This window comes from Acipenser ruthenus, chromosome 17 (assembly GCF_902713425.1).
Source record: "Acipenser ruthenus chromosome 17, fAciRut3.2 maternal haplotype, whole genome shotgun sequence".
Classification (NCBI taxonomy): domain Eukaryota; kingdom Metazoa; phylum Chordata; class Actinopteri; order Acipenseriformes; family Acipenseridae; genus Acipenser; species Acipenser ruthenus.
This window is the reverse complement of record NC_081205.1, coordinates 3896561-3909260: the sequence shown is the minus strand read 5'-3', so window position 1 is coordinate 3909260 and position 12700 is coordinate 3896561. Positions and strand designations below refer to the sequence as shown.

Here is a 12700-nt window from a genome sequence, read left to right as displayed (position 1 = left end):
CTGAACAATAGGTATTATTGTAAATCAATTTTATTGTGAGCTTAAATGGAATTTGCCTAATTCAAAAGCATCAGAGACACAATAAATGATTCATCATAGTTTAACAGAGGTTGCCACTATCATATGCCGCTTTGGGAAATAGCAATGCAGTCCTGTCCTTTACTTGAGGGCTCATCAAATAAGTATGGTATGAAAGAAGAATGATAAATTCTATGCCTTAATGAAATAAAAAAAAATTGATATTTTTAGGCACAAGGGGGCAGCCTTTCCCTTTTAATTTAGCCTTTCCTGTCAGGTTGGCTGTACTCCAGTACCGCAGCTCCACACTGCTGCCCACCAAAACCTCTGATCAGTTTCTAACTTAAAGTTCTGACTATTACTGTTTGATTTGTTGCCTTTATGTTTTCGAACTTGTAATTGTTTTTCTTGAAGAGTTCTTATTACTTGTATCATCCTCTCTATAAGGAGGTTGCTCACAGGCAGGGGCTCCCTTTTAAAAACCATAGTATTGGAAGTAAAGATGCCCAAGTTGGTTTTTCATGAGGCCAAATTAAATGACATGACAACCAGAACAAAACAAGGGCACAGCAAAGCACAGCACAACTGGTGTTCTCTGCGTAAGAGATACAAAAATGAACACCCGAGTTGAGGTTCAGGCCTTGTCTTGTGTGTTGAAAATATTATCGTCTCAATCTCCTCCTACATATTGAACAAAGAATGAATTAAAGTAGTACTCAGCTTTACTCTTGGTGCAGGGTGATAATTCAGTGACTTGTTTCAAATCTGGCTGATTCCTTCTTTTATTTTCAAAGAATTCGTTTATTTCCAATTTAGGCAATGATAAAGAAGACTCTTTCCATGGAAGTGAGATGGTACAGTGGGATAATTCGCTAATATGCTGTGCTGTTCACATCCTGCTTCCTTCCTTTTTTTTCCAAAGCATTCGATCCTTTCCTATATAGACATTGATAAAGGACGCTTTTTCCATGAAAGTGAGATGGCACAGTGGGATAATTTGCTAGCATGTTGTGTGGTCACCTTGGAGTACTGGGTTCACATCCTGCTGATTCCTTCCTTTATTTTCAAAGAATTGGATCCTTTCCTATATAGACATTGATAAAGGAAGCTTTTTCCATGAAAGTGAGATGGCACAGTGGGATAATTTGCTAGCATGTTGTGTGGTCACCTTGGAGTACTGGGTTCACATCCTGCTGATTCCTTCCTTTATTTTCAAAGAATTGGATCCTTTCCTAAATAGACATTGATAAAGGAAGCTTTTTCCATGAAAGTGACATGGCACAGTGGGATAATTTGCTAGTATGCTGTGCTGTTTACCTTGGAATACTGAGTTCAAATCTGATTCCTTCCTTTATTTTCAAACTTGGCCTTATTTTCAGTGTGAAACACTGTGGGAGCTGGTGGCGCAGTGGGCTAATCGCATGGCCCTCTCTCTCTGAAGACAGTGGTTCAGTCCAGGTCCCGGAGGTGAGTTCCTGAGGTAAGTAATGATGTTGGTTGTGTTTCCACAGATGATCAAGGAGGAGAAGACTTAGCCTGTAGAGGGGGGGTCTACACCCCCACCAGTGAGGAGAGTGGAAGGTGGGGGTGTTGCTGCCTGAGAGAAGATAAGAGGAAAGTGACAAACGAACTACCTAAATGCTTGTTTCTGTACTTGTACCTGTGATTATTGCTTGGTTATTTGGAATAAATAGACAAAACATGTTGTTTATGTATATACACCTTTAGGTCTTTGTTATAGTCAATATTTAAATACATTGAAAATGTGTAAATTGATTGATATAGTTCTTACTATTTGTTGAGAAACTGGTTGGTAATAAACCAACTACCTTTAGCATTATTGTGAAATGGCACCCCTAGAGGTCCATGGATGAGGTGCTGTAATAAACAGGACTGTCCAGAGATTTTATTCTTAAAACACCACTGGCATACTTCTATTCTTTTACACAAAGACAGACTCTAAATAAATAAATAAATAAAATAAATAAAAGTCAAATTTTTATAGTGTTCATAAACAACAAAAAAAGGTCTCCGATTTTGGATTGAAATAAAGGATAGTACATTTGTATTGCTTTGCCAATCAGCTCGAATTACATTTACCTACAGCCAGTGAAAAGTACACAAAAAAATTCCAATGAACAATACAGTGCTAAAATTAGAACGCATTCTTCAACCGAGTAGCCAAAGCACAGGGAGCTTGGGAGACATTGTCCAGCTTGCAATGCTTTTCTCACAGATTGTTCTTGGAAATATGCTGGATAGCCTAGAAAGTGAATTTATGCAGTATCAGACTTTTCTGTGTGACTTGATGGATCTTACACAGGATCTGGTGGCTGATGAAAACCCTTTTTTTCTCAGATGAAGCTTGTAAAAACAGACAAGAAAATCTGGACATCCTGGATCTAAAAACAAAACCAAGCGAAGAGGGGAGCAACATCGACATGCCATGACATTATCTCAACAAAATTAAGCTTAAATACATGTATGGTTATTAACTTAAAAATGAATTTCACACAAGGTTTTTGGGGGGCTCATAACTTGAGGCAGTTCAGATCGGCAGAGAACTTAATTCCTCAGAAATCGAGGAATTCGCAGTCTTCCACAGATTCTCCATATTCTGCAGCTACATCGTCATCAGAAACAGCTAAAGTGGCCTGAAAAATATACAACTTAGATATTAAATGAATTAACAGAGGTTTGTCTCCTGAACAAAAGTAGAATTAATTAGACTGGAGTTAAACAGGGGTGTCAAACTGCAGTCCGAGGGCCGCAGTGTCTTCTGGTTTTCATTCCAACTTAAGCTCTCAATTAACATCACTGACCTTATATTGTGTTCAATTGGACATATTTAATATTTCTTTTACAGTTGATGATTTCTAAAATGCACTCAATTCAAGGCACACGACCTATAAAACATTTTGAGGCCTGGAAAGAAGTGTTAAATAATTTGACCAACTAAGTAATTGAGAGCTGAAGACACTCCGGTCCTCCAGGAACAGGAGTTCACTCCAGGAGTTTGACACCCCTGAGTTCAGGCTTTGAAAATGTAGCCCAATAAAAAGTCTCGTGCGACGTGATGTTTTTGTTTGACAGTTTCTAAAGATTTCACTGACAAAAATGCTTGATATATTAAATTGGAAGTACTGAACCCAAATTGTTTGATATAATTATGTTTGCTTGATTTACATTTTCATAAGCCATTATTAAATACAAATCTAAACACGTAAGATGCTCCTCAGAACACTCAGATAACTGTGGGATGATGCCCACAACTGCCCATCTCCCATACCACCAATGTACCACGGTGTCAATTTTTTATAACTAAAGCAAACCTGACTATTACAAGCTCAACTAATGACCTGTCACCTGGTTCCAACTGTACTGTGCATTTTTCACCTGAATTTCCAGTTGCTAAGGAATAAAGCCATGGACTGTTTCTTAGAAAAACAAGCATGTTGGCTCATTGCTGTAGGTTTACATAATTTATATTTTATAAAAGTGACTTAAAAATAAAGACAAGCCCAAAATCTTTAAATTTGGATGGTAAAATCATTGACTTTGAAAGTGCTTTTCAATTCTATACTCTATTGAAAACAAACCTTTTTATTATAGTGTTAACTGTAGTAACCATGTTTTCAAAAGGTCAGGCTTATACAAGTACGTTTTCAAAATAAATACTACTTCAAGGACAGGAAATTGGGATAGGCTTCAGAAAATTCTTTCAGCCCCTGTAAGAATGTTTCAAAGAAGTCTGTTGCAATATTTTGCATAAAAGCACTTAAAAAGCCCTGTGAAGCAAGCCACAACAAAGACTCAAGTACAACATCCTTTGTATAACTTTCAGTACACGTGGATTAAATAAACTGAGCATGAAGAAAGTCTAATACCTTGCTTATCTAAAAGTAAACTCAATTTGGATGATTTGGATTATTATGAACAGTCCACATTAGGCCTTCAAAGAGAGTTTAACAAACTTGCACAGTTTTCTGTAGAACCCAGTCCCATGATAATGCACACCTATCTAACTTGCTGGTACTTCATTTTACTGAGCTACAGCTAGTATGTGAATACTAAATATCTTTACCACCGGGTTCTGTGAAATGCATTTCCATCTCAAAAGAAGAAGTACAATTTTCCAGTTTTGCTGGCTAACAATACAACCCCCCTATCTGTGTTCTCTGTACTGGGTTAGCTGGCTCTCCGATCCCCAGAGTTTCTCTGTAAAGTAATGTGCTAGTTGTAAAAACCTGGGCTTTAGTTCACGTTATTATATTGGCTGTCTGGAAGTTCCCACGAGGAGTTCACAGGAAAAAAAGGCAACACTTTGTTTCATTTTCCATTACTTTTAAATAAACAAAATTACATTGAAAAACTAAAGATAATCACATCTTCTAGCAACTATCTCTGGGTACAGTACAAGACCTGGCCAGTCAAAATGAAGCAACACGAATATCTGATTTCAATGGGGGTAGCGATCACCGACTTCATCGGAATGTTGCAGCAATAAAAACCTCCTGACAAGCACATCACCTTCAACCGGACTCGGATTCTAGTAAATACTATTGCAAAACTCGGATTCTAGTAAATACTATTGCAAAACATACGAAGCAGCCTGTCTGAGAAGAAGGGTTGCATCTGGTTTGCCTTCTTGAGTGCTTGTCCAGTGCACTCAAGAAACACTGCTGGAGACTTTCAGCACTCTGATTTATTTTACACACAAGAGACCATCTGAACCGGTATGAAAAAACAAACAAGAAAACTACTTGGATTCTGCCCAGTGAAATTATATTATATTAGGTGTGCTAGAACACACTCATTCCAATTGTTTGTTTTTATGTTCTTATATTATTATCATTAGATGAAAATCAGATGCAAGACTGCTGAGCTGGGCATGGCAATCTCATTCCAGAGGCTTTTCCACACTCCTGACTCACGTCAAACACTTTGTCAAGAACAGGAACTCCTGTTGACTCATAAAAAAGGTACTTTTGGGTGGATGAGTAGGAAATGAACAAGGTTCTCTTTCTCTTTCTTGATTATCAGCTTTGTAAAGTTTGCATATGCCCATTAATACCAGAATATCCTGAACACAAGCAAAGGCAAAAATGAACTTGTGTTCCCTTTACATTTCCAGGAACTGACTTCTCTGGAAACGCTGGCCGCTGTGCACTGCACAGGCACCCAACAGGCATTTCCGCAGTTTTCAAAAGGCTCCCCTGTTTTATGTAGTGACCTACTCTAGTTATTCATCAGCTCACCACTGTGCTGAAACTTACCAGCGTCACACTGCGGAACACATGCAGGGTTTCCTTCCTTTCAGAAGAAGTTCTTGATGAGAGGGGTAACCAGCTTCACCCAAAGCTTCACGGAGCGGTTTGGCTGCTCAAACGTCGAAGGTGACACTTCAGCTGACATGGAGTACAGTCGCTCCTGCTCCTGATCAGTCAGAGGAATACAAATACATTATTACCAAAAGCGAATGCATTTTAATAAGAGAACAAATAAATACATAAGAATTAAAAAATATATATATATATATCGTTCAAAAAAACATTCAAATAGCATTGTGGTCAGTAATGAATCATTTTTGATTACAGTAATGAACAACTGTACAGCATGAACACATTTTTTTTTATTTTATTCATATTCATGTCCTACAGGATTTGAACCATTTCTGTCTTGGCAGGACCTCAAAGTCCCACCTTATCTTAGCACTGTATGTTAACACACAGTGTCAGAAATCTCTTTGGAACCTCACAGGACTCCTAGGTCACAGTCTGATGTAGAGTAAAATATATTTTGTCCTGTTCTCATGTATACTCAATAAAGGAGTTCCTTTTTCAATGATAGAACTTAATTTGTGCATTCTTCAGCGCGACAAAAATAAATTCAGGACAGTAACAATTACATACTGCTGCCACCCGCGATGAAGTGTTACAAAATAATAAGTTACTGTATTTAAAAATGACATCACCTTTAAGCAAAAAACCACAAGGACACAATGTACCGAGATGATGATAAACAGAAATTCTGAACCTACTGACCTCCCCACTCACCACGGTCGAATGTGCAGCACACTGCGTGTTGAAGTCACACACTGTTGCATAAACATTATGGTACATGATACAGATATTTCCTATTTATCTTGATACTGCGTCCCCTCAATCTCATTCAACTCAGTTGTGATCAGTCACCCCATACTAGCGTTGAGGTCAATTCCAATTCCTTTTAAAATCAATTTCCAATTCCAATTCCCATTCCCTTTTAATCAATTCGAATACGTCACTGATCAATATTGCAATTAGCAGGATTCTGTTCAAATGAGCTTCACACACCCGTGGCAAGAAATTACTTAAATTGAAGTCACTGTTAGTCTATTAAATTGGCTGCAAACGAAAGTAGTTGAACAATCACAACACTTATGTCTTTAAAACATCGATTCCGTCCATAAAAAGGAATTGATTTTAAAAAGGAATTGGAACTGAAAAACAGGAATTGACCCCAACCCTGCCCCATACAGTTAATTGTTAACAAGATCTCTTCCAAAAATCCATAACCACATGTGTACTATAATTGTGCTTTTCAATCAATAAGTTCCCCCTTGAATCCTGTCCATTTCTCTCAATATAGGAGACTCTGGTGCGGCTTCTGGTCACTAATGATTATCATACAGGAAACCACTCCTCTGCGCTGCAGCACCTACACATGCAGAGTAACCAACGCCTGCCAATTACTTTGCTGCAATTTAGTTCAAACCGAAACGTGGGTTTATCTGTGGTTAACAAATGCTGAGAAAAAAAAAAAATAAGAAAAAAAAATGATAAGAAAAAAAGAAGGTAATTGCAGATCGCTGGAAAGTGTGTCACATTTAAACAGCTACATCTGAAACCAGCCAGGCTGCACTTAGTTTGATTCCATTTCCCAGAAATGCATGGTATTTACCTAACGTTTGATTCATTTTGCTGCAATGAAAATCATACCCTTCGGAAACTTAACTGTGAAACAGAATGAAAACGCTTTTATCAGGATGCAATACGGTATTTATTAACACTCTGGTTCTTGGTGTCTGGAGTTAAGACTGTATTTTCTCAAAGGAAATGTTGTCTCTTGCTATGGCCTGTTTTCACAGCTCTAATCTTGAACCAGGTGGAGCAAGATTAGTGCTAATGGTGTTGTGAAAATCCAGGTGTAAAAGTTTCTTATTTGCTTAGTAAGAATTACCTTGACCTTCCAGATAGTGTGTGTGGGCAATGTGCGGTTTAGTGTAGGCATACTATGGAACAGTATCAGGCTGCATCAGCTTAAAGTTAAAACATAAAGCTTCTATGAAGTTAATGAGTAAAAGCAAAGTTAATAAAGTCCTACACTAAAACAAAACAAAGTTTTGCGAGGGGGCGGGGCTGTTAGAGGCGTTAAAGATCCTACTGTACTGAATGTGCAAGTTAGCACCGTTTCTTGGTTAAGTATTAATACAGTTAAAAAAAAAAAACGAAAACAAATTTTGCATGTGACCCACCTGCTGTAACTCTGCCTGCAGACCCTGGTTCTCTGTGACTATAGCAAGCTGGGCTTCCAGGTCCCTGTGCACAGAGCGGTACCCGAAATTGGGGGAGCCAATCAGAGTGAGGCAGGGTCGCTCGCTCCCCTGGAGATAGTACCACAGACCTGTGTGAGACAAAAAGGTCAGCCAGTATAAATAGGAGCAGAGGGAGGAGAAGTCTGATAATCGGAGATGACATTTTGCTGCGATGACAGATAATCGTACTCGGCAGCACTGCCTTCTTTCACGAACAAACTGTTGCTTATTTTCACAATCTCCCTCTACAGTTTCTGCACCCCACGGCTTAATACCCAGATCATGCACTGTATATAATGCTTTGTATCTGCTGCTGTCTGGGTCTGTTTGTGTCTTAGGCCACTGTATCAATATGTTCTCTCCAGGTTCAATAAATAAAATGGTTTATGTTTCAACGAGAACTCTTTGTAATGTAACTGCTTTACAGCTACAAAACCCCACCTGTTTCTATATCATAACAAACCTCAATACAGTTCATCAGCTTGCAAATAGTTGTGTCATTGACCGGTTTTTCCGGGGCTTTTTATATACTGTATGTTTTCAGTTACTTTCCAACATGCTTGGGTGTTTTCTTCTTTTTTTTTTTTGTCAATATGTATGAACTCAACAGTACTTGCACACTTCAGTTGTACCTTCTTCCCTTTGCTGTCTTGCACTACGAAATCCCTATGGTCACAGACACATTCTTCGGGGTTTTTTGTGTGTTTAGGCATTTTTGTTTTACATTTCACCACAATTTGCAATTCTGTTTTAAATTCTGAGCAAGAACATCTCGTTTTAAAACTTGCAAGCGTGTTACAATCCTCCAATGGAAATGTAGGAATTTGCTGGCACTCAGTGGTTGGGGTGGGTTTAAGTATTCAGAACGAATCACTGCATTTTATTTTATTTTTTTCACGGGCAAAGGGGGCAAGTCAATGTGACTTTCCAGTGTTTTTCTGGTGTTTATTGTGTATACACCAATTTCATTTTTATTTTGTATCGGGGGTGTTTTATCGGTTTTTAAATCAATTAAAACCGAAAATCAGAAGCCCTACTTATAATATGGTCTTGCTGGTGTCGTGAATGTGATTTTTTGTGTTGGGTTACTGTACAGCACACAGAACTTGAATAACGAATAAGCCCACTGCCCAGTTTATATCCCTTTCGGTCACATTTTTTAAATTTCATTTTTTTAAATTTTAAAACAGTTTGTGTGAACTCTATGAGGTTTGAGAAGCTGCCCTGACAAAACATATATGCATTATAAAATAGATAAGAAACTTAAAAAGGTGCACTTATACACGCAGTGACTGAAGGGAATATTTATAATCATTTCTGTTTTAAATTCTGTGCATAACTGGCATTAACACACAAAAAGCCTGCTTGACATTCTCCGCTAGATAAAAAAAAAGGTTCTGATGTGTACACACACACCCCCTCTTTCCTTTAAAAAGGGTCACCTCACTGATATCAACACTTACAGAAACAAGACAAGCTTTTATTTCTGTTTCAATTCCTCACACAAGTAATACAGACCAGACAACTTTTGGGAAAAGTTTTTTTTTTTCTTTTCTTTTCAGAAAACCACAGATAATCTGATAACATGAACACAAATCGCACGCTCAAGAAAGAGCAAAGAGTTTTCATTTCCCCACAAGAGACAGACAGTCACATCGCGTTTCCATTGGCCGCCTACACTACCCCCTCCCACACAGACACGAACACACACACACGCTTGACCTTAAGATTCATAGAACCGTAATAAATGGATCAGGGACCACGTTCTACATACAACAGTGGCACAACCTGCATTTTAATAAATACAATCTTTCAGTCTGAAAACAAAACCCTATTATCCCCTCCCCAAGTTACCTGCACTGCAATTTACAACGATTGTTAATCTAGAAAATCAAAAGGTTAAGACACATTTATGCAAGCTTGTTAATTATTACTAGTTTTTTTTTTCTTTTTAATGGTTTCAAGCACTGCTGTGCTGCTTGACCATGGATTCCTTTATTCAATATTTATCATCGACATCATTAAAAACATGTCTTTGTATTGAATGGAGCATGTCCATCCTCATCTTTCTGCTTGTGCAAAGAGTTCAGCTAGAGCTCAGGGGTGGAGCCTCGGGCTGTTTCACTGTTATACATACAGATACTTCACCTTCAGTTTCCATATTCTAGTCACCCTAACCCCTGTGAATTCCCCTCTATCATTACTGGATTTTATTCAGCCCACCTCTGAATTTCTTGGAATGTCTTCCAGGCCCTTTCTGGTCACTTTCTTACCCCAGTCTGGGCAGCAGGGCTGGGGTTTGTGACTCACAGACTCAGGAAGCACCCCTGTACTCTACTGTCTCTTTGATTGCACATTTGTATTTACAGCACTGGTGGCCTCTATTTGTTAATGATTTGTTTCCAATAAGTAATTTGGTTGCTTTACCAAACCTCATCTTTCTACCTTCGCAGCTAAAGATTGGGAGAAACTAAGCCAATGGCAATGGAACCGATTCAATATACCCTAGCTAAAAAAGTTTGCATTACTATTTCATTTTTACGTTTCAGTAGACATAAGGGCTCCTTTGTGCATTAACTTGTATCAGTCTGGATTGAGAACTAGTTTACACTTAAGCAAAAGCTTGTGAAACCTATTCAACAGGTTTTTGATTTATTATAGATAACATTTTACTGAGGTTGTAATGCAACAAGCAAACCTCCAACCAGTAACGTGATATTATATTTCCACAAAGTCCAGCAGTGACTGTTCTGTCCCTTGTCTTGTAAAGCATTTTTGTTTGCGGTTATATTACTGGTATTTACTGCATTAAAAACAGGGATAGAGATAAGGATCACTCCACAGCAGTTTGGTCCATTTCAGGATTTATTGTGAGCTCAAATTAGACTCAGCTGAGCTTGTTACCTACTGTACACACTGGCTCCTAGAAAAAAATCGAACAGATGAAACCAGATTCTTTATTTCCATCATCTTAAATATTGGGGGGGGATCCTTTGACGTGTGAATAGGAGTCTCTGTCAGTTTATGATTGAAGGCACCAACACAGACTTCAACTGGTCGTCAGCGTCCTTTGCTTTGAAACAAATGTATCCGCTAATAAGTAATGGTAATTGCTCGTTAAACAGCCGGATGGTTCATGCCTCACACACTTAAGAAACAAACCCGTGACTCTGCGATGCTGCTGCTTGTGTTTTTGATTTCCAGATAATGTGCGACTCAACAATCTTCGATTTCCAATCGCTGACTGCCCGGACTGTGACCACAAATATCCAAGAAACAACAAAAGGGCATGACTTCCTCTTTCACACCAAGATACGTTTCCTAATGATGTCTCTACAGTACCTCCACTGCCACTGGATAAGAAACCGGAAGTAGTTTGATTGAAATAGTAAACTTCCTCATTTTTTTTTTTTTTTTATATATTTTTGGGAGACGGACAGTTTTGGACTGGAAGGGCCAAGGTGGTCTTCCTCTGCAGTGATACAAAATACTAAGAGCAAGAGGGTTCTAAAGTTCTACCACCAATATAACCTTTAAATTAAACAACGTTTTATTTATCAGTATGAAACAGTGTTAGACATGCAATTAACTCATTTTTATGGGGGGGGGAACAAAAAAAGACTCAGAGATTCGGAGGATCACACCTTTATGTAAATTTCGAGGAAATACATTTAGCCGTTTTGAAGCAATCGCTGTAATAAAAATTGCCAAGATGGCCGACAGGCATCCACATTGGATCGGGGGTTCACTAAATGTTAGTTACGGGTGTGCTGATACTTGTTAAATTGGCAGGTATTATATAAATCCATGCATTAACGTGTTGATTTCAAAACAAGATACGCTGCACCAATCAACGACATTGCTTCAAGCTATGGATACAGTACATTTATATTTGGTTAATGCTAGTTGTGTTCTGTAACTGTTAACATTAGCTAGACAAATAGCTCCCCCATAGACTCTCCAACACTCTTCCCACAACAACCAGAAAAGCAAAGCCCCAGATCATTACTGACAGTCCCTGCACAGCTCTAATTTGCCTCTTGTTCTTGGGGATTAAGGAAATAAATCTGCAGTTCCTGGCACTGCCTTTGAAGTGCCACAGTTACTGGAATCTAAAGCCTTACGATTGCACTGGGGGCTTTATCGCTGCTCAGCCAACAAGAAAAGCTCTGAACAGCTTTGCCTCTCCTCTCCTTTCCTTTCCCCTCCTCTAGGCAATCCACAGACCCCCACCCCAGCCAACATCTTTTCCAGGAAAAGGACCTGTTTCACATCTGCAGCTAGGTTTTTATTACTTTTGTTCATCTCGTTAACTCTCACGTCGAGATGTTTACTCAGCAGGATTGTGAGTCCACTGCAATGTTAAACTGCAGTCCAGGGGGGGATTAAACAAGCTCCAATACAGGTTGTCACAGATCATCCGCTCGCTCCACTGGCTCCCGATCACCGCTCGCATCCAGTTCAAGACTCTTGTACTAGCCTACAGATGCCTTGACCAGACTGCACCCAGCTACCTCCAGACCCTCATCTCTCCCTACACCCCCACTCGACCTCTCCGCTCCGCCTGCACTAGAAGACTAGCTCTACCTCCGCTACGCTCCCCTGCCTCCAGAGCCCGCTCCTTCTCCACCCTTGCTCCACAGTGGTGGAATGACCTTCCTACAGATGTCAGGACTGCCCAGTCCCTGACCACATTCCGGCGCCTCCTTAAGACACACCTCTTCAAACAGCACCTGTAGAACTCCTCTGTTTGTATCCTGGGACACTATCACCCTTCATGTAAATGTGCTTTATTTTGCTCTTATCTGCCCCTATTTTACTGCATTTAATCCTGTACTTCCGAATACTGTAATCTGCCAAGTGTTTAACCTGTAGTACTTTGTATTTAATCATACCCTGATGTAACTATCACTATTATCTGCTGTATTATTGAATTGTGGTTTGTCACACTTATACTTTGCTTGAACAAAAGTTATTGTACTTCTTGCTCTTATTGTATTACTTGTATTGTAACACTTGAAATTTATTTGCTTACGATTGTAAGTCGCCCTGGATAAGGGCGTCTGCTAAGAAATAAATAATAATAATAATAATAATAATAATCAT

At 39.0% G+C, this 12700-nt stretch overlaps 1 protein-coding gene across 6 annotated transcripts in view; it reads right to left on the bottom strand.

Moving 5' to 3' along the window:
• LOC117423029 (CDP-diacylglycerol--glycerol-3-phosphate 3-phosphatidyltransferase, mitochondrial-like) overlaps nt 1-12700 on the bottom strand; it is a 29693-nt gene that overhangs the window by 1822 nt on the left and 15171 nt on the right. For 2 of the 6 annotated variants that reach the window (XM_058989823.1, XM_034038374.3), the window contains 2 exons: nt 7535-7683; nt 5295-5454 (listed from right to left, as the gene is read on the bottom strand). In XM_058989823.1, the coding sequence (XP_058845806.1) occupies nt 5335-5454; nt 7535-7683 (269 nt within the window). In that variant the 3' untranslated portion in view covers nt 5295-5334. Of the gene's footprint in view, nt 1-1038; nt 1251-1335; nt 1616-2003; nt 2673-5294; nt 5455-7534; nt 7684-12700 lie in introns of those variants that run through there. The other 4 variants (XR_009307543.1, XR_004547726.3, XM_058989821.1 and 1 more) reach the window with 4 other exon arrangements.